The sequence below is a fragment of the Notothenia coriiceps genome, unplaced genomic scaffold, assembly GCF_000735185.1.
Source record: "Notothenia coriiceps isolate Sejong01 unplaced genomic scaffold, NC01 NC01_scaffold00037244, whole genome shotgun sequence".
NCBI lineage: Eukaryota > Metazoa > Chordata > Actinopteri > Perciformes > Nototheniidae > Notothenia > Notothenia coriiceps.
Genome location: NW_011369945.1, coordinates 1,530,253 through 1,553,630, shown reverse-complemented (window position 1 = coordinate 1,553,630; position 23,378 = coordinate 1,530,253). Strand labels below are relative to the sequence as shown.

Below are 23,378 nucleotides of genomic sequence, written 5' to 3'. Positions count from 1 at the left end.
TTAAAGAAAAACATTTTGTAATTAATTCAAATATATATTTAATATTCTATACAGCATTATGGTGCATATATACTAAATCACATTTAGTATCATCAATGTGAATTCACTTGTATTGTTTTTCAAATACATTTTATTATGGATTTTACTCTTAATGCTCTGTTGGCCTGGGAATGAAGGGAACTGTGACTAAGAGACTTATATTTAACACAAATAGTAACTACAGCTTAAAAACAAAATAAGTAAAGAGTATATTTCTTCTGTTGTGTTTGTACTCTGAAACATTTCATCCGCAGTGAACTGAAACAACGTTATGTCACTGTCTTTGTTACAGTTCCCCTCTGGACACCTTACGACAGCGACACAAGGGCAAAGCTGCATTATCAAAGAAAAAGGCCGACAAGGATAAAAAGAAGACTAATGTTTACCGACAGCTCTCCATCAGCACGTAAGTCAACATGTGTTTTAAAAGCGACTGGAGGGTATGTTCTCTGGATGGACACTGACGGCCTGCTCTCTCCAGGTGTGCGTCTGTGTGGAGGAAAAACCCTCTGGCTCTCTGGCTGTACCGCTGCCGCTGGGCGCTCTGCTGCATGTACCTGTTCGTGCTCCTCAGTGTCGTTACACTCACTTACATATTGTGGAAGAATCTTGATGAAGCACCACAGCCATGAATATCATAATGAGGACGCTGTGTAACTGTGGGTAGAGGGTGTAGAGCTGAAAAACCTGTATCAGCCTTTGTATGAAGGTATAAAATATATTTTTGGTTTTAAAGGTCCCCTATTATACTGTTTTTTATCAATATATTATAGGTCTCAGATATATACAAAACATGTCTCTGAAATGTTTGGCCTAGAAATGCCAAACAGTTCATTGTAGCATCCCATAATCCCCTCTGTTTCAGCCCTGTTTCAAAAGTGCTGATTCTGGGTCTGTTACTTTAGATGAAAATAAGGAGCCCCTCCCCACGCCCCTCTGCGAGATATTTGGTTAAAAAGAACACAATGGTGCTCTAGATGAAATTCAGGTGATAAGGTTGCCGGGGGTTACCTTGGTTAGTGATTGGCTAATGGTTACACAACCCAAAAAATCGTTATGACATCATAAAGTGGCCAAAGTCTGATCAGCTCATTTTCAGACAGGTTTTTATATAAATGGATCAGGACAAAAAGAGAGAATCTTTTTTTCTGAAACTTTCAGAATCTCTTTACACAGAGGGGACACATGTTTATGTATAAAATACAGGAAAAAGTGAATTTTCCCCTTGAAATACTCTCTGATAATTCACCTTCTAGGTCACAAAGCCACACATGTAACTTTAAGCTGTTTATTATAAATATACAAAACATATCAAAACTGATACAATCACTCGGTTAGTAAGAAAACACCAAACTGCAGTGAAAACATTCATCAAACCACTGTTTAAGGCATCAGTGATTAATACTCAAAAGTTAATAGCAAACGTTAAGTTCTAACGTCATGGTTAGATGTTAAACTTTAACTATATTTAACTTTTAAAAAAGAGAGATGCATGTTCAAATTCATATCAGCATTTTGTTAATAAATCTATTTGTTGCATGGGGGAAACTCTTAGTAACAGATAAATAAAGAATAAAACATTATATTAAGATTTGGAAATGTATTTGAAAACTAGTGTGAATGAATTTCATGTGCAAAATGTGTGCCAGACACAAAGAAATTCTTGAAACCACAGCAAATGCTTTTTAGATCTGTTTGCATGAACCTTAATTCACTTCTGAATGCTTTTAGAAATATCTATTAGGAAATGTTTTAATATAAATAAAACTGGAATACACCATACATTAAGTTTTAAATAAAAAAACAACTGTGAAAAAGAGAAATGCACTCATCTGGGTACCGATAGGTCCGCGTGTTTTGCATCATGTCAACATACAATCTCACAGAGAGTTCAAATAAATACAGCGATAAATAGAGAGGGATATGCAGAGTGAGAGGTCTCCGCTACACCTGGCTCACGATCTCAGCGTCCTCCGCAATGAACCACTGGAGGGGGGTCCCGTCTGCGGCCCTCTGCAGAATCACGTGACCCAAACCCTGCGGAAACAGTCATGAAATCAGTGTTCACCTCAAGCTTTCAGTACGTATACATATTAGCATCAAGTGAGTTCACCAGAAGAACAATTTTCAGCTATTTTATTTTAAAAATCAACTAATATGTCATTTTTCAAACAGGAATACCTATTACTGCTTCTCCATGTCATTAGTGTCGCATAATATTTAAATCATCATCCCAATGTCAACGTCAGCAATAAACACATTGCAAAAGGCCCTTTCTTTAGTTATTAAAATAGAGTTTTGAGTAAAAAACACAACTTTTAAATGTTCACCCTTTGATTCCAGAAGATAGATGGACATTGATTAATATATTAATATGAATGTATTAAATAATCAACCGACTAGCTGCAGCTGTGATGACTCAATCAAACATGTTTCTTAGGAGCATTTATATAATTTTGAAATGATAATCGACCTTGGGTCTCATGAAAGGCGCTATATAAATCTAAGCTATTATTATTATTATTATTATTAATCAGCACCAACCTGTCTGAATGGAGGCAGATGAGGCGAGGTGGGGCTCCTGACGCTCAGGGGGCTCTGCTGATTCCTCTGCAGCTGATTCCTCTGATGCCACGACTTCAACTCCTCCGACACGATGTCCCTGGGCAGCAGTCGGACGGCGTGGTTAGGGTACTCATTCAGCGAGGGCGTGCGCACCAGCCTGGTGTACGGCGGAGGGGGCTTTAGGATTCTGCTCTGGGACAATGCTGCCTCCTGCCAGTGTATCTGCTGAGGGCTGACTGCCACAGGAGGAGGAGGAGGGGGGGACAGGAAGCTCTGTCCAATGTCTGGGTCCTGAGGGGAGAGGGGGACAGCCTCGGCCCTGGTGTAGGCGGGGCTGGGCTGACACTGGTTGATGTTCTTGGGTGAGCTGGGGAAGTTGGGGATCGCTTTCTTCTGCGCTTCGAAGTGGAACCCGTAAGGCGGCGGGCAGAGCTTGGGCATCTCGGTGGGTTTCTCCCTGCCGGGGGAGCTGATGTATGAGGAGGAGGAGTGCTCCGAGCTGCTGTCCTCCGAGCTGGAATGGTAAGGACGTAAGGGCGAATACTCTGGAGTACGCACCATGAAGTCAGCAAAGCATCGCCGCTGAGGCAGCCTGGTTCGTCCCCGATTGTTCTCTGAGCCCAGACGCTCCAGGTCAGCAGGCAGCTTCTTTTTGGGAAGTCTGAGGAGACACATCATGAGAAATTGTAAAATGATAGCACACGTTGTTTCCAGATTCAAAAGATATTTAGTTTATCTCCAGCCAAAGTGGGTTACTTAAAAGTTGCCTCCGTTATGAAACAGAAATGATATTAAAGAGATAGAAAAATATGATATTTCATTTCATTTTTTTATTTGTTCCGTTCATGGTATGCACAACTTAATGTATAACAATTATATATAAAACACGTCTCTATAAACACACCATACCCGAAAAGGAGCAGGGAGAAGAAAACAATCGTATATTGCCTGCCCCTTTCTCAAAATAAATAAATAAATAGAAATAGATGGTTTGTCCTTCATATTTTCTTATTCACAGCCAATCATAACAGTATTGTAGGAAAATAAGAGAAACACAAAAACGTACAAAATAAATACTTAGTTCCCACTTGACAGCTAACGGAAAGAAACAAAACAATAAAACAACACCAAAACATCACATGTACAAGGAAAAGTGCAACATCCTCATCTGAGTTGAGGACAATAACACTCCTGAAAAATGGGATCTATGATTGAGTGTATTCAAATGTTCATTAGTTGAGAGTATTGCTCTTTGTGCATAAGTGCGCTAATGAATCTGAGTTGTCTGTACCTGAAGGACTGGGTGTACTGTCGGCGTACGTGCAGCTCGGGGGTGGAGGGGGCGCTGCAGGAGTGGTTCTGACGCATGGCCGCGTTCCTTATGAACTGAGATAGAGGAATGATGCTCTCTGCAGGTATCTGGGTTCCTGCTGGACTACTGTGAACAAGGTCATGATGTGGGATATGAAGACGGACTGTAAGATTCTTGTTTATTTTATTTGTTATTAAGTTTATATATTTTAGTCTTGTTGACACCAGGGTTATTATAGTAAACTAAGTGAAAATAAGCAGTAGAAAATAATGTAGCAAACTAAAACTATATAATAACAATATCCGCTACTAAAAATGTGATTAAAATGAAACAATTACGTGGTTAAAAAAACAAAAAAACTCAAAAATATCCCAATCAACAAAAACAGACAGCTTTAAACAAACTTGACATTTAATTAATCCCCGGTTTTTTGCCATTGAGTCTTGTACAATTAAATAACAAAATAATATATTAACCTTGGTTGACACACTCTAGCCATTGCAGTTGTATTAGATGTATTGGACGGGTTGTTATTAAACATTCAGACTCTTACCTGGACCTGCTGCTGCCAGCAGAGCGAGGGTTTGGGGGTTTCCGGTAAGGCGGATCCAGACTGGACTCTTTCCACGGAGAGTTCTGGATGGGCGAGCGCTGGTACTCCACGTTGAGCTGGCTCGATGACTGGAGGCTGCTGGATGACAGCTGGAGGGGATCGGAGTAGCCCAAAACTGGAGGAGAGAGAGGGCTGGACGAGTCTACGTCTGTGGACCATCACAGAAAACATCAAACATGTCAGTTTCCTGCTGCTTCAAAATATCACCACCAAAAATGATCATGAATACTTCTAATTCCTAAGGCAGTACTTTCTATGAGGCCCAGGTCTATACTGCATCATAAACATACTTGTAATGCAATATAATCTGCTTCGAGCAATGCATTCTAAAAAGCCCTCAAAATATTCAGAATGCCTTTAATGATAATCATTACACATTATTAAGTATAAGGTCAAGCATCATAATAGTTCATCATTTGCTCATTTCATTATAATTCCCATAGTTGTAATACAATGTAATATTTGAACAATGCCTTTTTATCATACTATATGCAGTATAATCATATAAAGCCTATGAATATAATGCATTTTAGGTATGGATTGCAAAAACGATGTCAGTGAGTGACCAGCATATATAAGGTATTTTGATATCTTACCTTTTTAAGTCATTATAAAATGCTTGATATTATGGAATGATTATTTGTATAAACCATAATGAATATTGATATGTGCTTAGAGCTATAATCGTACAGTGCTATAAGACATTTTTACAATGCATTAACATTATGTTTACAATGCATTATATATATGGGCGTCAGGGAAAGGTCTTCCTTTCTAATGTATATCCTAATCTAAGCAATCTTATATTTATAAATGTACTCTCCACTCACCATCATCCAGGGCCACCACATCAGACAGGGAGCTGTCATCAGACATGCACAGATCTGCAGACAGAAAGACCATCAAACCCACTGTGTTCAGGGAATGCAATGCGCAGTTTGTCCTCAGGAGGGCAGCAGCGTCCTCACCTTTGTTTTTGCTGTTAGAGACGCTGATGCATGGAGAGTTGCATTCACTCTTGATCCTCTGCTGGAAAACGGCTTCCTGCAGATCATTCACCTTCTTCTCCTCCCTCTTGCACTGCTGCAGTCGACTCTTCTTCTGTGGTTTGCTGAGCTTCCCCTCCAGGGACAGTTTGCGGGACGCCTCATAGATTTGCCTCTGAACAGCCAGGTCAGTTTCCAGCACTTGCAGCTCTGAATCCTAGGATAAACACAAGTTCTGACATTTAGTCTAAGCTGATAAATGATCATCTCTTTCATCGCACAAAAAAACATTATCCACTGATGGCGGCTCCTACCTGTTCATTCACATGGATCAGACCTTCGTCGAGCTTGAAGGAAGCTCCGATCCTCCTTCTGACCCGGGGAAGCTTCTCATCTGGCATCAGAGGATAATCTGAGGGCAGCTCGCCAGTCAGCTCCTGTCAATTCAAAAAAGTCATGATTACCAAAGAGGGACAAGTTTGAGACGCACACAAAATAACCTATACCATTTAGACCTACTTTAAAGGTCCCCTACTTTACTCTTTTTCAACGATATATTATAGGTCTCAGTCTCAGGTGTAAACAAAACATGTCTCGAAATACTAAACATGCAACATCATTGTAGCATCCCATAAACCCCTCTGTTTCAGCCCTGTTTCAAAAGTGCTGATCCTGGGTCTGTAGCTTTAAATACAAATGACCTGCCACTCCCAACGCCCCTCTGCCAAGTGTTTGGTTTGAAAGAACACAATAGTGCTCTAGGAGGAGATTCAGGTGAGAAGGTGGGCGGGTGTTACCTTGGTACGTTATTGGCTAATGGTTGCATAACCCAAAAAAGAAATTGTGACATCACAAAATGGCCAAAATGCGATCAGCTGATTTTGCTGAGGTTTTTATATAAATGGATCAGGACAAAAAGAGAGGAATCTTTTTTTCATGAAACTTTCTGAATCTCTTAACGCACAGGGGACACACATGTTTGTATAAAAGACATGAAAAGGTGGATGTTATATAGGTGACCTTTAAATAACAATATGTACATGTTTACATCTAGAGATGACTTACCGCCTCCCTGATGCAGAGCTGCCTGAGCTCCAGCAGGCAGAGCTCCAGACGCTCCTCCAGAGACTGGTGCTTCAGCTTCAGGGCTCTGGTGTGTGTGGTCAGATCCTTCACCGGGGACACAGGGCTGTCAGGGACTGCAGACACACAGAGAATCTGTTCAGTCTTTTTCTGATGTAGATGGTAATGTGCATTTAATGGATGAATGCCTTTTTAATTTTGTTTTGCGGGTATATCACACTGAAGACACCCAGATTTCCAGGGCAAATTTGCCAGAGGGACAATAAAGTAAGTCTGAACTTAAATAAGGCTTTCTTCCTCATTTTTATTACCTGAACGTTTTCTTTTTGTGCCTACATTGTGTATCAAATTCATTTTGGGATGATATAGTTGCTTTTCAAAAATTGCAACTTGTGAGCATTACATAATTTTATTCGTTCACTATTTTTAAATCTCAACAACAAATTGCTAAATTATAAATAAATTCAACAATCTGACATGAACTTGCTCTTTTCAAATCAGGTTTTAAGTTTGATTATGCACACTTATCTATAAATGACATACGTGGAAATCAGATGTGGTATGTTGTGGTGATTTTCTTACCAGAGTGCACGATTATCCCGCTGTCAGTGTCACTGATCTCCTCTTTACTCTCGATGGCCGTCATCTTGACTATCTGCTCTTAAGTTTATAGAAGTACCTGTTCAAATAAGCACATATAACTGAGATTAGTAAAAATAAGATTGATCACTTGTACAGATTCCCCTGTTGTTTTCACACCACATGGCTTCATTCATGCTCCCTGCTGCTGCTTAACTTAACAGAAGTGAATGACTGGCGAGTGTCTTTTCACACACTTCTCCATACAGCTCTCCATCCCCCCGTCCCCCACCTCCTCCAGCTCTTTCTCCCTCACAAAAGAGGCAGACCCCCACGGTTGACTCGGCACATGTGCGGGGGTCAATCCGAATCGTGGTGCCATGGTGACGGGGCACGGTGCGGCTGGCTAGGAGTGCGTGTCTCCATGAGGCGTGTCAGAGGGCGTTTAAAGAGCCCAGACACCGAAAAAGAAAGCAGATGGCAGAAGGAATTACCCCACTCATGGACTGCACCTGTTCCCCCCACGCACCCCTCCCTCAGCTCCTATTCAACCAGTGTCCAGAAAACCCTCAGGGGCTTTGAAGTGGAAGAATGTCTCAATGCTGGGCTTGTCCACGTAGCATCAGAGCACAAGGTCCCTGCCCATTTCACTAACACACTTTCACAAACAGACGAGCGCAACTCATGTTTATGGCCCGCTCTGTTCCACTGTTGCTGTCCCTAAAACATCTGACTGACAATAAACTAAAACCAAGATGCGACAACAAGAAGAGGAAAACAATGGCGACAGCAAATTGGAGTAAACATTTAGGGATAAGTTGAGGCCTTTTAAAACTGGCCAGGGGGTCTGTGGGTTCCTGTTTTGGAGAAATTGCGTCATGACAACATTTTCTTCGGCTAATCAATTTTTCCTGGATCTCACATGACAGCAACCACCCTCTCTTAAAGAAGGCCTGCAGATCAAAAGAGAACATTTGACAGCCAACTAAGCGATTAAAGGATATCATTAGCCTCAAGTATTTCGTCAAGAAGTTTCTTTATTTATATCATGGAAACAAATCTTCATTTCAGAACCAAATGATGTGATGTGAATCAGGAATAAGACTGATAATAACAATCATTTTTATCAATGATAAATAAGCGGATATTTTCTAGGTTAATTGATTAATCGTTTGGTTTGTAAAATGTCAACCCAAAGTTATTGAGTTGAATTTGACTTTACAGTTTTATATTTCTGTCTATAAGTAGACTAATCTTCGCAGCTCTAGTCCGGAATAAAAGGGAAGGCTAGATGAAAACAGACATGGTATAAATGATTGTGATCATAAGGCGGCCATGTATAATCCTCAGCTCATGTCCCATCCTCTGTGTTTGGAGATTGGTATCAGGCCTTCCTGTAGGGACCAGGAGGACACGGAGGTGGACAGGATATTATTGTGGATCTCAGCGGCCTGACCCATTCACCACCGCAACTCATGTGAACTGACGCAGCTATGAACAGCTGTAAAGTACAATGAGGCACAGGCTGCTCGAGTCAGTAAAACAACACTGCAACAAAGGCCCTGTATCCACCGACCAGTCTCAATAATCTGCTGTGGGCACCATATCTGCTGACGACTCGTTGTGGGGCCAATATTGAGACAAGGCTGCAGTGAGAGATGGGGAAAGGAACAGTGCTGAGTTTTTACTGTGCGAGGTCTGCTGCACGCTCAGAAACATGTCTCCGTGCTGCAGCGTTCTCAAACTAAAGACGTCAACAGGAATCCAGCCTAGTAATCAGAGACAGGCAGGGTACTGCAGGATTTACCCACCTACACCCCATAACTCTCTGAAGACTTTCACAAGAGTCTGTGGTCGGAGGTCTAGGCTGTGTGAGTGGGTGGGTGCTTTTGGGAAAAACAGCAGATCTCACTAAAACAGCAGATCTCACCAGAAGTTGCAGCGTATTGCCAAGATGTTGATGCCATTTGTCATAGCTTACATACAAGCTTGAGGGAGTGCTCTATGAGAGCCAAAAAAACAATACTTTTCTTGATTGAGCGTAACAGGAATAGCAGGCCATTTCCTGGAGGGATAGCTGCTGATAGCACAGTCTCCACCCGGCTTGATTGATGTAGTCAAAACATCTTGATTGCGGGGCATGTGATCATTACTAATTAAGTCTATCTAGAAACGTGTCAGGGATGGGAGCGGACCATCCCTCCCATCCTCGCCACTCATCAGACCGTCACCGTGTATCATCTACGGAAGTGGGTGTTTATGGCAAGAGATCATGATGTGGATTCACTGTCTCCCAGACTTCCCCCCACCACCCTTTCCCATGAGCCTTTGGAGCTGCGATCTCCTGGAATGCTGCCACCACCGCCGCGCTCATTACCACTGTGGTCGGCCCTGGAATTGCCAATGGGGACCATGCAGCCTCGCCGGGGAAACAGTGAGGGATGCCTGAAACCAGACCGAGGCCTGTTCAAACCCTGTAATTAAGACTCTCCACTGAGTGCTGATACCATGGAAGAAACCAAACGACTTTACAGCATGCCTTATTTCAGAGTCTGACAAAAAGCCAAAATCCATTCAGCAAAATGGATCCACTCCGCACACAATATGGGCTGCTGGAAGAAAAGTGCATCAATGTGGGAGACCGGCAGGAGGACAAAAAAAAGAAAGTGTTTTGTTGGAACACTGGAGTCAGATCTTTGTTACTGAGTGTAAAACTGCACAGACGGCAGCAAACAGTGGTGGAAAGTAACTGAGTGCATTTAATCATGTTTTGAACTTACTTTCCATTACGTGTTAAGTTATGCTTCTGCTCTACTACATTTTGAAAGCAAATACTGTCCCTTTAACTGCACTACATGTATTTCAAAGCTGTACTTTTAGATTCAGATTATTGATACAAAGTATAACAAACTAAACCAATACATGATGATGTATTTCATGAGGTAGTATAGTATCTTTACCAGCTGCAGAATTAAACACATGAATGCATCACACTTATAATGCAATCCAATAGTATATACTAATGTATAAGACTGTAGTTTTACCATACCAAAGTAAAAGATCAAAGTTTTTCGTCCACCAATGGTGTCAACATGCAGAGATAGCATAAAAAGCCAAGGTTATTTTGAGTAGTCTGTATCAAAGACAGCGACACTGCAGGGCTCTTTTCTTTGTCAGAACAATACTGTTAAGAAGTGCAGGGGTCTTCGTTTTCCAGCAGAGACAATGCAGGGGTAATAAGCACCATACCGGCCTGCGCTCAGTCACTGGAGGCCATATGCTGGCCAGACACACCAGCTCTGTCCCAGCCAAACGACAGCGTAAATACAGAACGCAAGAAGAGATGCTCCATTGTTCCCTAGAGGCTGAAGGGCTGCCCAGGGATCATGACACCTTGTCCCTCTGAGTCATCATTTCTGAGGCCTCTGAATGGCCACTGGTGGTCATCTCAGGCTGTTGTGGCAGGAAGTGGTTACAGCTTTTCACCCACAAGTACCCACCGTTTATAAAATAACAGGGGTACTGCGGGGGCAAAACCACACAGAGGTGTTGTCTGTAACACCACAGTAGCACTGCATGTCTGTCAACATGTGGACTGATGGAGATTGTGTTTATTGCAGAGGGCACAAACAACTGCCAGCAACCAGCCTGCTGCCACAATTAAATTAGAGTTGTTAATCAGCGAAAGCAACATGTGCATACTCATGGTACAATACAGACAAGTTACTACACTGCAGACTCTGCAGTGTAGAGTCTCAACCTCCCTTCCAAGTAGGAACTGATGTATATTTAATTGCATTTTTTAATGAAGAAGTCAGATCCCTTTTAGATCTTTTGGTTACTTTACTAAGACTGAAACTACTACTTTACTAAGTAAAAAAAGGCAATATCACGTTATTGAATTGTCCAATTTAAATCCTGTGTAAAAGTGTAAATACTCAACGTTAACTCATATAATGAAGTACATAACTTGTGCAAATGCACTTTAGTTACTTTACAACACTGAAGAAGAGTCACCCTTATCTTAATAATATTAATCATATGTTTAAAGACTCATATAATGCAGCACAAATAGCTAATTAATTTAGGCTATTGGCTCTATAGAGCTACAAAAACGTTTACCGATTTGTAACATCCATCACACACTTCATCCTATCTTAATGCTGGTTGCAGTAATGCTCCCATTATATATAATGTTGTTAACCTATTTAAAGTATTGTGTACTCACCTTGAGTTTATTATCTTCTCTTCGATAGCATCCTCTCCGCTGTGTTCAGACTTTCTCTGCTGCTCAGATGTGAAAGCGACGCTTGGGACATCTGTTTCAGTCAACACCACTGTTTCAGTGACGGGGGAACCATATAAAAGACATTTGCTATGACTTATTTTTTGACACACAAGTAAACTTATTGTTCCTTTACATTGTCTTATAAACTTGATATACTCTCTCAGAATTGATTTTATTTCATTAAAATAAGTTTCTAACTAGGAAATGAACATTAACATGTACCGGTGATCTCCCCAGACTCTTCATAAATGGTTTGGTCCGACGCTGCTAACTCTCCAGACACGCTCTGCTTATATTGACACAGCATGCGACCCACTGAGGGGGCTTTTCCTTTGGAAAGAGGCACAAAACAAGAATGGCCGGGGGGAGAGACAAGTTTTGGTAAAAGCCAGGACAGCTGTTGAGTAAGTAGTGGTGGTAAAAACAAGACTATACTCAACCCGACTTTCCGCCATGATGATGATGAAAACAAATACATTTTGTTGTTTTTGCCACGATGAAAGTCAAACGTAAAAGTAGTCATCATGCACTATACCCCTTTCCAGAATCAAAGGCTAGGTTATATATAGCCTACGTATTCGAATAACATTTAGAAATTAATGTTTCCATCACTTGAATGTTAATTAGACCTACTTTATAAACTGCTATAGCTTAACCTATACAAATATATGACTATTGTTAATTGATTCTCACTTTACTCACAATATAAATAGTCAGGCCCACATTAATTAAACTCAATAACAATAGTAGTACCACATAAATATTGACTGGGAACATACAATTAAACAAATAAATTAAATGACCAATAAAGTCCCTTATTAATGATCAATAATGATGTGTAGATCAAAACCCTAGTGATTTATTTTAAATCCCTACATGGTCTGGCTCCACTTTACATTAAAGAACTCTTAACCCCTTATTCTGCTCCGAGACCCCTCAGGTCAGAGTATCAAAGTGGTTAAAGCACCACCATCCAGACTCAAAGCTAAATAGGATCATGCGTTTACTATTAATCTGTAAGGAGCATTTAAATGTAGTTGCTGGTTGAGGAGGGGATAATCAAAACTACATTTATACAGCATATAATATTGTATCTGCTCATAACATATCTTTGACATTATACAATCTGCAAAGTAACAGAGATATTCTTTGCTGCAGAATATCAGACTTTTTTAATAATATTAATAATATATTCTATTCTAAACGCCTTTCAACATTTTAGTTAGAAGTAGCCTAACAGATAACAACGCCACATAGATTTAAGTGAACATCATACACAGAAAATGTAAACACAACAGGGATCTCAAGATGTCAAAAATAGAGAGACAAAACATAATGTAAAAGATCGACCACGAAAAGAGAAAATAAAATGACATATTAAACAATGCTAGTCTGTACATTTGGGGTTTTATTTTTATTTTTAACATGGCTAATTTCTAAAAGTACGGTGACATTTAGGGAGGTTTATTCCATGGCATTAGAGCTTAATGTATTAGTATCAATAATCTCATAATATTAAATGGTGTAGATAATAATGACAAACCTATTGTGTACTTTTTCCTTTTATATTCTTTACAAGTAAAGTTTCCTTATTTAAATTAAGATCTGATTACCTCTTTTTCCCACTGATTATGTATAAAGTCTAAATGTAATTCTGACAAAACAAACAGGCTGTTTTTATTTGCCTATAGCCGGTGGCTTCCCTGACTATCCCAAATGTTTCCAGTTCCTTAACCAGGCCCTTGGGTATTCTTAGCCTCTATATCCTGAAAAGGCTCCTCCAGATGGCCTGAGCTCTCTCCTCTCGTCCCGTGATGGAATGAAAAGATCAGCTAATTAAACAAAGTCCAATATCCATGTGAAAGAAGCGCGAGAGTCCTCAGGGAGAAGAGATGCATGCAAATCAATCGCAACTGCTTTGAATTGTAACAAAACAACACATCTTTGCAAACCATAAAGTATTTTATTTCCACAGCACATGGACACACTAAAATCCAGAAGTCATGACAGGAACAGATACACAAACATGCACATTGTAGGGGATTTCTATTAATAGAAAACGGTTCTGCTGAGAACTGTCTCTGTTAACAATTGTGTAGTGACCTTACAAAAAGTAAATGGAATTAAAAGGATGTGATCCGTACTCTAAACAAACGTTAATCCAAGAGGAAGTATGAGAAGTTGAACAATATAATAGGTAAATCACCATAAAAAAACATAACAAATATCCATCTTCTGGTCCTCAACAATTGTTGATCCACATAATTATAAATACAAAATAAGTACTTTCACTCCCTCATCCGAAATTGAACTGTAACGAAGTTAAACGGGTCGCACAAAGACCCCTGACAAAAATAGAGTTAAAATGCTGCAAGCTGTCTTTTTCTTGACATGGCTTTGCTTTCTGGAAATAAACATGTTTTCTGCATGATCCTTATATTAATTATAATATGTTTAAATTGAATTCTCTAAGAAATGTGTAATGACATGATGCCTGTGATGCTTTTGTTTGTTGAATTTTGTTTGACAATGTGAATTGGGCCACTATGGTGAAATACTTCAGGGGCTGATGGGAGGCTCGGGGCCTCACGTCTGTGTCCGCCTCAGGTTGTCCTTAACACGGACAAACTCCGGGATCTTCTGCTGGTTCTCCCGCTGCCTGATCTCCTCCTGCTCATACTGGAAAGACAAAAGAAAAGTCAGTGTCATGCACCTCATCCTCGTCCAGACCAAGACCAGAAACAACATTTCAATCACCAAGAATTCAATATTTTTGGGAAATAACAATGTCAGATTTGGCCTAAAAATGTGGTTAGTTGTTTTTAAACCTTGGGATTGCACCTATTGTTATGGGTTTATTGTTGTAGCTTTTTTTTTTTTATAATGGGCCACAAGCTAATATGTTTGGGAAAAACTGGTTTAATAACAATGCATTGTATTTTTAGGCTAACCATATGTTTTTCTTTAAATGTTAGATCTATATTTAAAAATGAACACCTTACCCTGTCGTATAAATTAAATGTAGTATTAAGCATGATTGGCTATTTCCCTATGAAATTGAATGAAGTGGGAGTTTCAAGTAGCAGAAAAAGTAAATACTCAAGTTAAATACCTAAAAGTTTTATTTCAGTGCAGTAGGCCTATGTTTTAGAGCAGACTAACTGCTGGTATTGACCCTGGAAATCCCTTGTTTTAACACTTAAAACAGCCCCCGTATGAGTTGGCCAAAGTGAATGTTTTTGTACTTTATGGCTCCTTTATTGTCTCTCAGCTGTTTGTTATGTGCTTCTGTTTACGTCTTGCATCTTCTGCTGCCTCTTGCGGAGCTCTGTCTCCAGATCCGAGGGCCGCTGTTTGGCCAGCTCCTCCTCCTTGTGCAGCTCCAGTCTGCGCTGCTCCAGCACTCGCTTCAGCTCTGGTCTCTCCTCAGGAAACAGGCCCCTGCAGGGTCAGTCAGTCACAGTTACACACACAGTCCAACATGCTCTGCTTCAAATGTTGACCACATTAAAGGTGACCTATTGTGCAAAATCCACTTTTTTACGTCTTTTATACATAAACATGTGTCCCCTCTGTGGAAAGAGATTCTGAAAGTTTCAGGAAAAAAGATTTTTCACTTTTTGTCCTGATCCATTTATATAAAAACCTGTCTGAAAATGAGCTGAGCAGATTTTGGCCACTTTATGATGTCATAACGATTTTTTGGCTTGTGTAACCATTAGCCAATAACCAACCACCTTATCACCTGAATCTCCTCCTAGAGCACCATTGTGTTCTTTTTAACCAAAATATCTCTCAGAGGGGCGTGGGGAGGGGCTCCTTATTTTCATCTAAAGTAACAGACAGAGAATCAGCACTTTTGAAACAGGGCTGAAACAGAGGGGTTTATGGGATGCTACATGTTCTGTTTGGTATTTGAAGACATGTTTTGTATATATCTGAGACCTATATTATATTGATAAAAAACAGTATAATAGGGGACCTTTAAGCTCAGACAGGTATGTTGTTGTTTTTATGTGCTGGACCTCCTGTACCGTTTATGGCTGAGCATCAGCTCCCGGTGCAGGTTCTGGTAGCTCGGCACCAACACTGGGGAGCCGTTCAGTCTGCGGGGCTGGAGGGCCTCGTCCCCGCTGCCGTCTGCTGTGGACTGACGGGACAGACGCTGGCGGCCAACAGACGCCTCTAAGGAACACAAAACAACTCATACTGTATCTCTTCCTTTTACTTGTACCTCCTCAGATCTGAACACTCCTTCTGAGAAGTCTTGACATGGATCAGTAGACAAACGTTTAAAACTACTGCATCATTGACGTTGCTAATTTAAGATTTTAACCACAAAGTATTTACAAATATAATTAAAGAGTAAACAGCATTTAAATCAAATGTATGTCAAGTAGGTATAAGATAATTATATCAAATCATTCCTAATTTATTCTTCAAACAGATGATTATAGATCAATTAATCATTCAAATGCATTGATTAATCTACTTGATAAATCTCGTAGGTTAAGCATTTAAATATAAGATTGTAAGCATGTGACCCTTTCTATCAATCAAATATTCTAATTATCAGTATAATCAACTGTTTTAGAATACTATTTCCATTTACGTTCAGCTTTTGTGTGATAAATACCTTTCTTGTGATTTCCATATCCTGGTTTCTGTAGGTTTAAAAAGATAAAATAAAAAATGAAGAAACATTCTGTTAGTATGTAGTTAAAGTATTCTATTGTTACTAGCTGAGCCAAATATGTTACCATTAATTATACTTTTTGTCAGACAGGGATCAAAACAGGACCAACGTTGTCCCATTCATTCAAAAAAGAAAATGATGTAAGGATCTGAATGTACTTACACCTAGGAACACAAGATGAACACTTGGTATGCCTGTAACTCAACCAGACAGAAACCTTTGCCACACCCGCTGAAATCCGATATTCAGGAGGAGAGGGAGTAACAGATGGTAGATGCTGCTGTAAGTCAAGCATGCTTCTTTAATAAACTGCCTCACAGCTCACCATAAGATCACTGAGCTCTGTTTCTGGGCTTCCAGGGGCCCAATACTGTTTGTGTCTTTTTATGTTCCTGTCAGAGACTTTTAAGTCTCCAGATCCTGTCCCTCCTCAGGCTCCAGCAGAGAGTTTAGAGCTGACAGATAACCTGACGTGCGTCTGACCTGCTGCACGCCATTGTTCCAGTCAGAGCCTGCAGGGCTGGGATTGATTCCAGAAAAATCGCTCCACCTAATCTCATAATTGTCTTTCTCTCTAGAACAGATGCTCTGAAATGCTATAAACAGCTGACCCTATACTTTTGGTTAAATGGTTGTTTTGTTTTCATATGCACAGAACTAATGTTTTTCATTATGACAAAGATAAGTCACGTCTACATGCAGCATGTGGTGTCAACAGTATTTCTGCGTGAGGTTAATAATTTAAGAATCAATGTAGGATGGATAGAAACACTTTTGATGCTTGCCTGATTCTCCTAAAGGGATTCATAAATTAATGATTCTGTAACATGATTCTACATAATATAAAGAGGGATATTAGTGTATTGGTCATAGAATTTAAAAGAAACAACTGTAAATACAGTAACAGTCTGACAGAAGTAAACTAAACCTCTGACAGATGGCCATCAGGCGTTACCCACTTCTTAACGAGATAAAACTAAAGTGAGATAAAACAACTCACTTTTTTTGGAGTTGACGCCATGGAAGGAAGTTGTAGGTGCGTTGTTTCTGTGCAGTAACGGTGTTTCTTAGTCCATTGTTAAAAATAATCACATCTCCTCACATCGTCTATCTGTTGTCTGTTTCTTTGCTGAATCCAAGAATTGTTGATCAGGGCTCCTCAGAATGAATGTGCCACCTAGCTCTAGTCAAAAGTGTTACTGTACACTAAAATCTTATTACGCTTTCAAGATTACTGCACAACCCCCACAGGGAATAGGATGCTAGATTAGGTGGCTGCTGCAGACGTAAGTGCAGCTTAAAACCGATCTAACACGGCACTATAACAAGTCAACTCAAACAACATGTTGTTTGGTGAAGTAGATTTTTCACTCAATAATAGTTCTCTATTAGAGATATTCAAAGTAAACACATCATTTGCAATGAGTAGTTTTTGGCATTGTATTTGCTGTATTTAAACTTGGTTAGTTATACTTTACATTGAGATGGATACTTTACTCAATACTTTACATTGAAATGGAAATTATTCTAAATGTGCTTAATCAACATTTCTAAAACTCGGTTTCAGGTCACAATCTAGGTTACAGTAGCTATTATGTGGTTTCTGATCAGCACTAAAACTGAAATGACGTGGCACAATCTTTATCATTTATTTGTTTGTTTATTTAATTGGATGTTAATGTTATAATGCAGGCACTAACAATGCAATGGATACAAGGTTTCCAGCTAATGCTTAATAAAAGTCCTGTTTACTTGTAGGCCTTTAAGGCTCGAACCAAAACTAAACAAACAAATGGATTAAACCGACTCAGGATAAAAAAAACACAGAACATACAAAACATTCTGCACTGCAATTAATAGTAAAGTAGTATAGAAAAGTGTATGTGTTTGAGTTTAAGTGTGTGTAAAAATATCACCAGTTTATTCTTTCAAAAAATGAATGGTTCACATTTGTGTTTCTTAAGCCACTGTATATTTAAAACCTTAAATTCAGAAGGTATTTACAGTGATTCAGGTGATTTGTGAGCCTTTTCCTCACAAATGGCTGATTGAAAGTTGTTCATAGATCAAATGACAATGGCAGTTTTATATGTATATTCCACAGTTGTCTTCATAGACTAGCTTGTTTAATGAAAGAAACAGACACAAATTAGGACATGTATTTTCCATTAATGGCCACATGAGGTCACTATGCTCACAAAAGTCATGCTACTTTCCATGTCCCATGATTCCTTGCGGCATTTAGCTTTAAAGCCGACCCGGATGTTCTTCGCGCTCACAGTTTGAATGGCGTTTGAATGGTGCGAGCGTGTTGGACGAGTGTTTGTGTGAGTACATGTGGTATGTTTGAGTGTGTGAATGTGTTCCTCCTAAATCTACACAGTGATCTTATTTGATCTGGTCTGAGTTTGGCTCTGCTCCGACTGGAAATGATAGGAAAAGCGCTCTCGAGCCTCTATGGCGATGAGTAGATGCGATATGTTAGCGAGGGCCTCCACGCTTCAATGTTGTGGTCAGAGATGATGAGTTGATCAGATATACTAGTTCTAGTGAGTTTGGGTTCATCTCAAGCTTCACGACGGACACTGAGTAAAGAAGCGATTCTGATCTAACCACAACCGAGAAGCAGCGTGAGGTACCTGGACGGATATTGATCGTAAGAAGCTCATTGATATACAGTAAGAGGCACCGCTAGTTTTAATTGTTGCAAAAACACAATGTCATATTCTAAGGTCCTGCCCGCTTTTGTTTTACTGATAAACTGTCTGGACGTTTACTACAACCCGGAGGTGAAAAATAATTAGCTTTAGGCCTATTAAAGTTATGGTACAGTAAGTTTGTTTAGAAAGATGTACCCGTGAAGAGTTCAAGAAGGTACATTTCAGGTGTTGCGGTAACAGACTTTCAAATGTTGAGCATTCTTCAGACTCGAAGGGAATGCGTAATACTTTACAAAAATAAGACTTTGGACAACATTGAATACGCGGGAAAAACGTAGAGCTAGAGTATTCAAAATATAAGAGGTGAAGACATTTAAATGTACCTCGTGATAATGAGTGGTAGACGGAAGGCGAACATGTTTTGTTATGCAGTTATTTTCCCCCACTCGTGAAGTTGGGAGGGGTTGATTTAAATTAGAATAGCTTTACTTTTTTTTCCTAAAACCAAGTATTGTAGCTGACTGTTTGCCCCACTTTACGTTAACATTATTCACATTCTTTGTTGAAGCCTTACCCACAAATGAATTTAAATGTCGATGCAGCAGTTTTTCATCCTATCCATACTGGCTGTTAAGAAGAGATTCCTTTAGCAATTTGTTTAAACGTTTGGTATAAAGCCACAAAGAAGCTTCTGTCGTCTTTTTGGAAGCAATTGTGTAACTGAGTTTATTTTAGTACAACATGTGCCGCTTTAGTGTTTCTATACCTCTGGGAAAGCACAAGGAGGAAATGTTTGCTAGGAAAACTATAAATGAAGAACTTTGAATATCCCCACCCCATTAGCTTTTGGCTGAACAATTGTTAGTGCATTTATGCAAAATATGTCTATAGTATGTAGCCTAACATCCTTCATTTGATTCCATGTCTACTACCAGTCAGAATCGTCTTAAAATAAACATGGGGAAACAAATAAACATATATTGTCCTGTGAGTTTTCACTTGGTTGCCAGTTTCATCAGGTATACCTGGGTAAGATACATTCACTCTTGATAAAATGCCCTGCAATAAATCCTACCTGACTGACTTGTTTCTAATATTTTGTCCACCCCAAATATAACTGTGTAGAAACCTCCCGGTTTGATTCAATACAATTAAACTGAACCACAAAATGTTTTATATATTATGAAAACACACTTGTCTACACTTCTCCTACATATTGTCTTAAAAACTACATACACACACATAACCTCACGTCTTTTTACTATGGCGGTTTCATTTATTTTCATGTTTTTGTTTTGTTTACATCAATGCAATTACTGCATCATTTTTCCACTAGTAAATACATATGAGTTGGTTATATGCTGTATCCATGGATGTATTAGGGAGAGTCTTTATATTCCATTATATTATATATATATACATTTTACTGTACTTTATATTTGAACTGGAACCTCATTTACAATATTGCTTTTTCATCATGTCTTAATACCTGTAACCGTCAAAATAGTAAGTATCACTCTGAAAACTAATAATAAAGTGAAACAAAAAATGCAGAGGTTGACTCACTTTGTGCATTGTATCTCGCGATAATGAACGTTATCTTGGACGACGGCGGCACGTCCACGTGACCTCTTTAGTCCAACCAGCTTTCAGTAAAGACCAGGAGGAAGCGCGCGGGATTGAATGCATGCATTTATAACAACGAACTCACCCGTGCTGTGTTGTTCGCTTGGCAGTCTTCTCTTTTGACTCACCATGGCGGCGTCCAGCAAAAAACCGCGACAAAGACTTGGCTCTCAGACTGCCAACAGCATAGCGAACTTGTTAAACGACAGTCAGCCCGATGGGACCGGAGTGGAGGGTCGTTTTGTGGAGGGATCGATATTTCGCCTCACCATGAAAAACTTCCTGTAAGTTATCAACAACAGAGAACACCGTCTGTAGACTGAAACTCAACTGCCACTAGTCATAATATATCGTATACATATTATCTTGATGATAGCTGGATGGCCACATTAATAGCAAACATGCTAACATAGTTAACGCTTCCTGGTACTATATCATGAGACCTGCATATGAACATCGTCAGTTGTGTGTTAAGCAGCAGCATTAACCCGGATCCTACTCCTGGGAGTGACGAGTCTCCCCTCTCCATTAACCCGAGTCCTTTGAGTCCTACACCTGGTGACGTACAAATTCAAACTATAAATTGCGTCACTCGCTACTCTCCTAATAACATGTACAATCACATTACAACGTACCCCAGTCACTGCGGTCAAGCCAGCCGTCTTTCACTTTTGTGTGGTCAAACCAGCCGCCCCTGTATTTCGAGTGCGCGATTAGTTACAGGTTTACGGTAATGCAATAAAACAACTCTGGGAAGCTGGATTTCAAAGTAAAGGATGGCATGTGGTTCATTTCTATTATTTGCGATTGAGGAACAGGGTAATTTATGAGAATAATGTTAGGACTTATTGCTTCATAAACTTGTTGCACAAATACTATGAACTGCTTTTACTGTGTACTTTTTGAGAATGGCAAAATTCCCTCCAGAGAACAAGAAGGAGCATTTTTGTCTAACTTTGACGTGGGATAAAAAACATTTCGTCCATAAGTAGTTTATGAAACTGCCATGTTTGTACTTAATACTTCTAGGACTACTTGCAAACATAATATGAACTACTTTTACTGTGTACTTTTTGAGTAATTTGAGTTTCAAAGTCCCCTCCAGACAACAAGAATGAGCATTTTCGTCTAACTTTGATGTGGGATAAAAAACATTTCTTCCATAAGTAGTTTATGAAACTGCCATGTTTGTACTTAGTACTTCTTAGACTACTTGCAAACATAATATGAACTACTTTTACTGTGTTCTTTTTGAGTTTCAAAGTCCCCTCCAGACAACAAGAATGAGCATTTTCGTCTAACTTTGATGTGGTCTAAAAAACATTTCTTCCATAAGTAGTTTATGAAACTGCCATGTTTGTACTTAGTACTTCTTAGACTACTTGCAAACATAATATGAACTACTTTTAATGTGTACTTTTTGAGTAATTTGAGTTTCAAAGTCCCCTCCAGACAACAAGGAGGAGCATTTTCGTCTAACTTTGACGTGGGATAAAAAACATTTCTTCCATAAGTAGTTTATTAAACTGCCATGTTTGTACTTAGTACTTCTTAGACTACTTGCAAAAATAATATGAACTACTTTTACTGTGTACTTTTTGAGTAATTTGAGTTTCATAGTCCTCTCCAGAGAACAAGAAGGAGCATTTTTGTCAACTTTAATGTGGGATAAAAAACATTTCTTCCATAAGTAGTTTATGAAACTGCCATGTTTGTACTTAGTACTTCTTAGACTACTTGCAAACATAATATGAACTACTTTTACTGTGTACTTTTTGAGTAATTTGAGTTTCAAAGTCCTCTCCAGACAACAAGAAGGAGCATTTTTGTCTAACTTTAACGTGGGATAAAAAACATTTCTTCCATAAGTAGTTTATGAAACTGCCATGTTTGTACTTAGTACTTCTTAGACTACTTGCAAAAATAATATAAACTACTTTTACTGTGTAGTTTTTGAGTAATTTGAGTTTCAAAGTCCCCTCCACAGTCGGTGATTTTTGCCGGCCGTCTTTCCTGCAACGGAAGCTTTTCTGTATTTCCTTTCTCCTGTAATGTNTACTTGGAGTAAAAGCTGCTCTGACTCCGCTCGGCGGGTATTATAGATATAGCCTTCTTTTCTAGAAGCGAGAGGATCTCTCTTTCAGCCCACATTCTAGAAAGAGAGATCCTCTCGCTTCTAGAAAAGAAGGCTATATCTATAATACCCGCCGAGCGGAGTCAGAGCAGCTTTTACTCCAAGTATTTCCTCGTTCCCAAACGGGGAGGGAACGGAGTTCGGCCAATATTAGATTTGAGGGCTCTGAACGCGTATCTAAAAAGATACAAATTCAGAATGCTCACTCACACATCTCTGCTGCGTCTCGTGCGACAAAACGACTGGTTTACATCAGTCGACCTGAAAGATGCGTATTTCCATATCCCAGTATATTACCCACACAGGAAATATCTGAGGTCCGCATTTCAGGGCGTCTGTTACGAATAGAGAGTACTTCCCTTCGGGCTGTCTCTCAGTCCAAGAGTGTTTATACGGTGTACGGAAGCCGCGATAGGCCCGTTGAGACAACAGGGTATTCGCCTGGGAACCTACCTAGACGACTGGCTGCTCCTCGCACAGTCGGAGAAGGAGGCTATTACGCAGACAAATGTCCTCGTAAAGCACCTGCTCAACCTGGGTTTCATAATAAACACAGAGAAGACCATGCTGTGCCCAGCACAGACTGTACTCTTCCTGGGTTTACGCCTAAACTCGGTGCCTTTTACAGCCCGCTTGTCGGCGGAAAGAGTGAAAGCTTTCAGAGCTTGTCTCGCTCATTTCCAGCTGCGCAAACATGTTCTCTTCAGATCATGCCTGCGGTTACTGGGGCTCATGGCGTCAGCCATTCTGGTCATACGACTGGGACACTTACACATGAGGGAGTTTCAGCGCTGGGT

General features: G+C 39.8%; 2 protein-coding genes across 2 annotated transcripts; both read right to left on the bottom strand.

The window, feature by feature from the left end:
- Positions 1 to 1,319: 1,319 nt before the first annotated feature.
- Positions 1,320 to 11,473, bottom strand: inavaa (innate immunity activator a). The gene is made up of 10 exons (XM_010793184.1): positions 11,406 to 11,473; positions 7,181 to 7,277; positions 6,581 to 6,714; positions 5,830 to 5,952; positions 5,498 to 5,732; positions 5,360 to 5,413; positions 4,470 to 4,677; positions 3,896 to 4,042; positions 2,584 to 3,265; positions 1,320 to 2,076 (listed from the first exon to the last, which is right to left on the bottom strand). The coding sequence occupies exons 2-10, from the start codon at positions 7,242 to 7,244 to the stop codon at positions 1,984 to 1,986; spliced, it is 1,740 nt and encodes a 579-aa protein (XP_010791486.1). The 5' UTR covers positions 7,245 to 7,277; positions 11,406 to 11,473; the 3' UTR covers positions 1,320 to 1,983.
- Positions 11,474 to 13,422: 1,949 nt separating this feature from the next.
- Positions 13,423 to 21,407, bottom strand: LOC104964406 (protein FAM107B). The gene is made up of 6 exons (XM_010793183.1): positions 21,083 to 21,407; positions 20,576 to 21,002; positions 16,102 to 16,129; positions 15,500 to 15,650; positions 14,762 to 14,906; positions 13,423 to 14,144 (listed from the first exon to the last, which is right to left on the bottom strand). Exons 2-6 carry the CDS (start codon positions 20,576 to 20,578, stop codon positions 14,052 to 14,054), a joined length of 420 nt encoding a protein of 139 aa, XP_010791485.1. The 5' UTR covers positions 20,579 to 21,002; positions 21,083 to 21,407; the 3' UTR covers positions 13,423 to 14,051.
- Between the last annotated feature and the right edge of the window lie 1,971 nt (positions 21,408 to 23,378).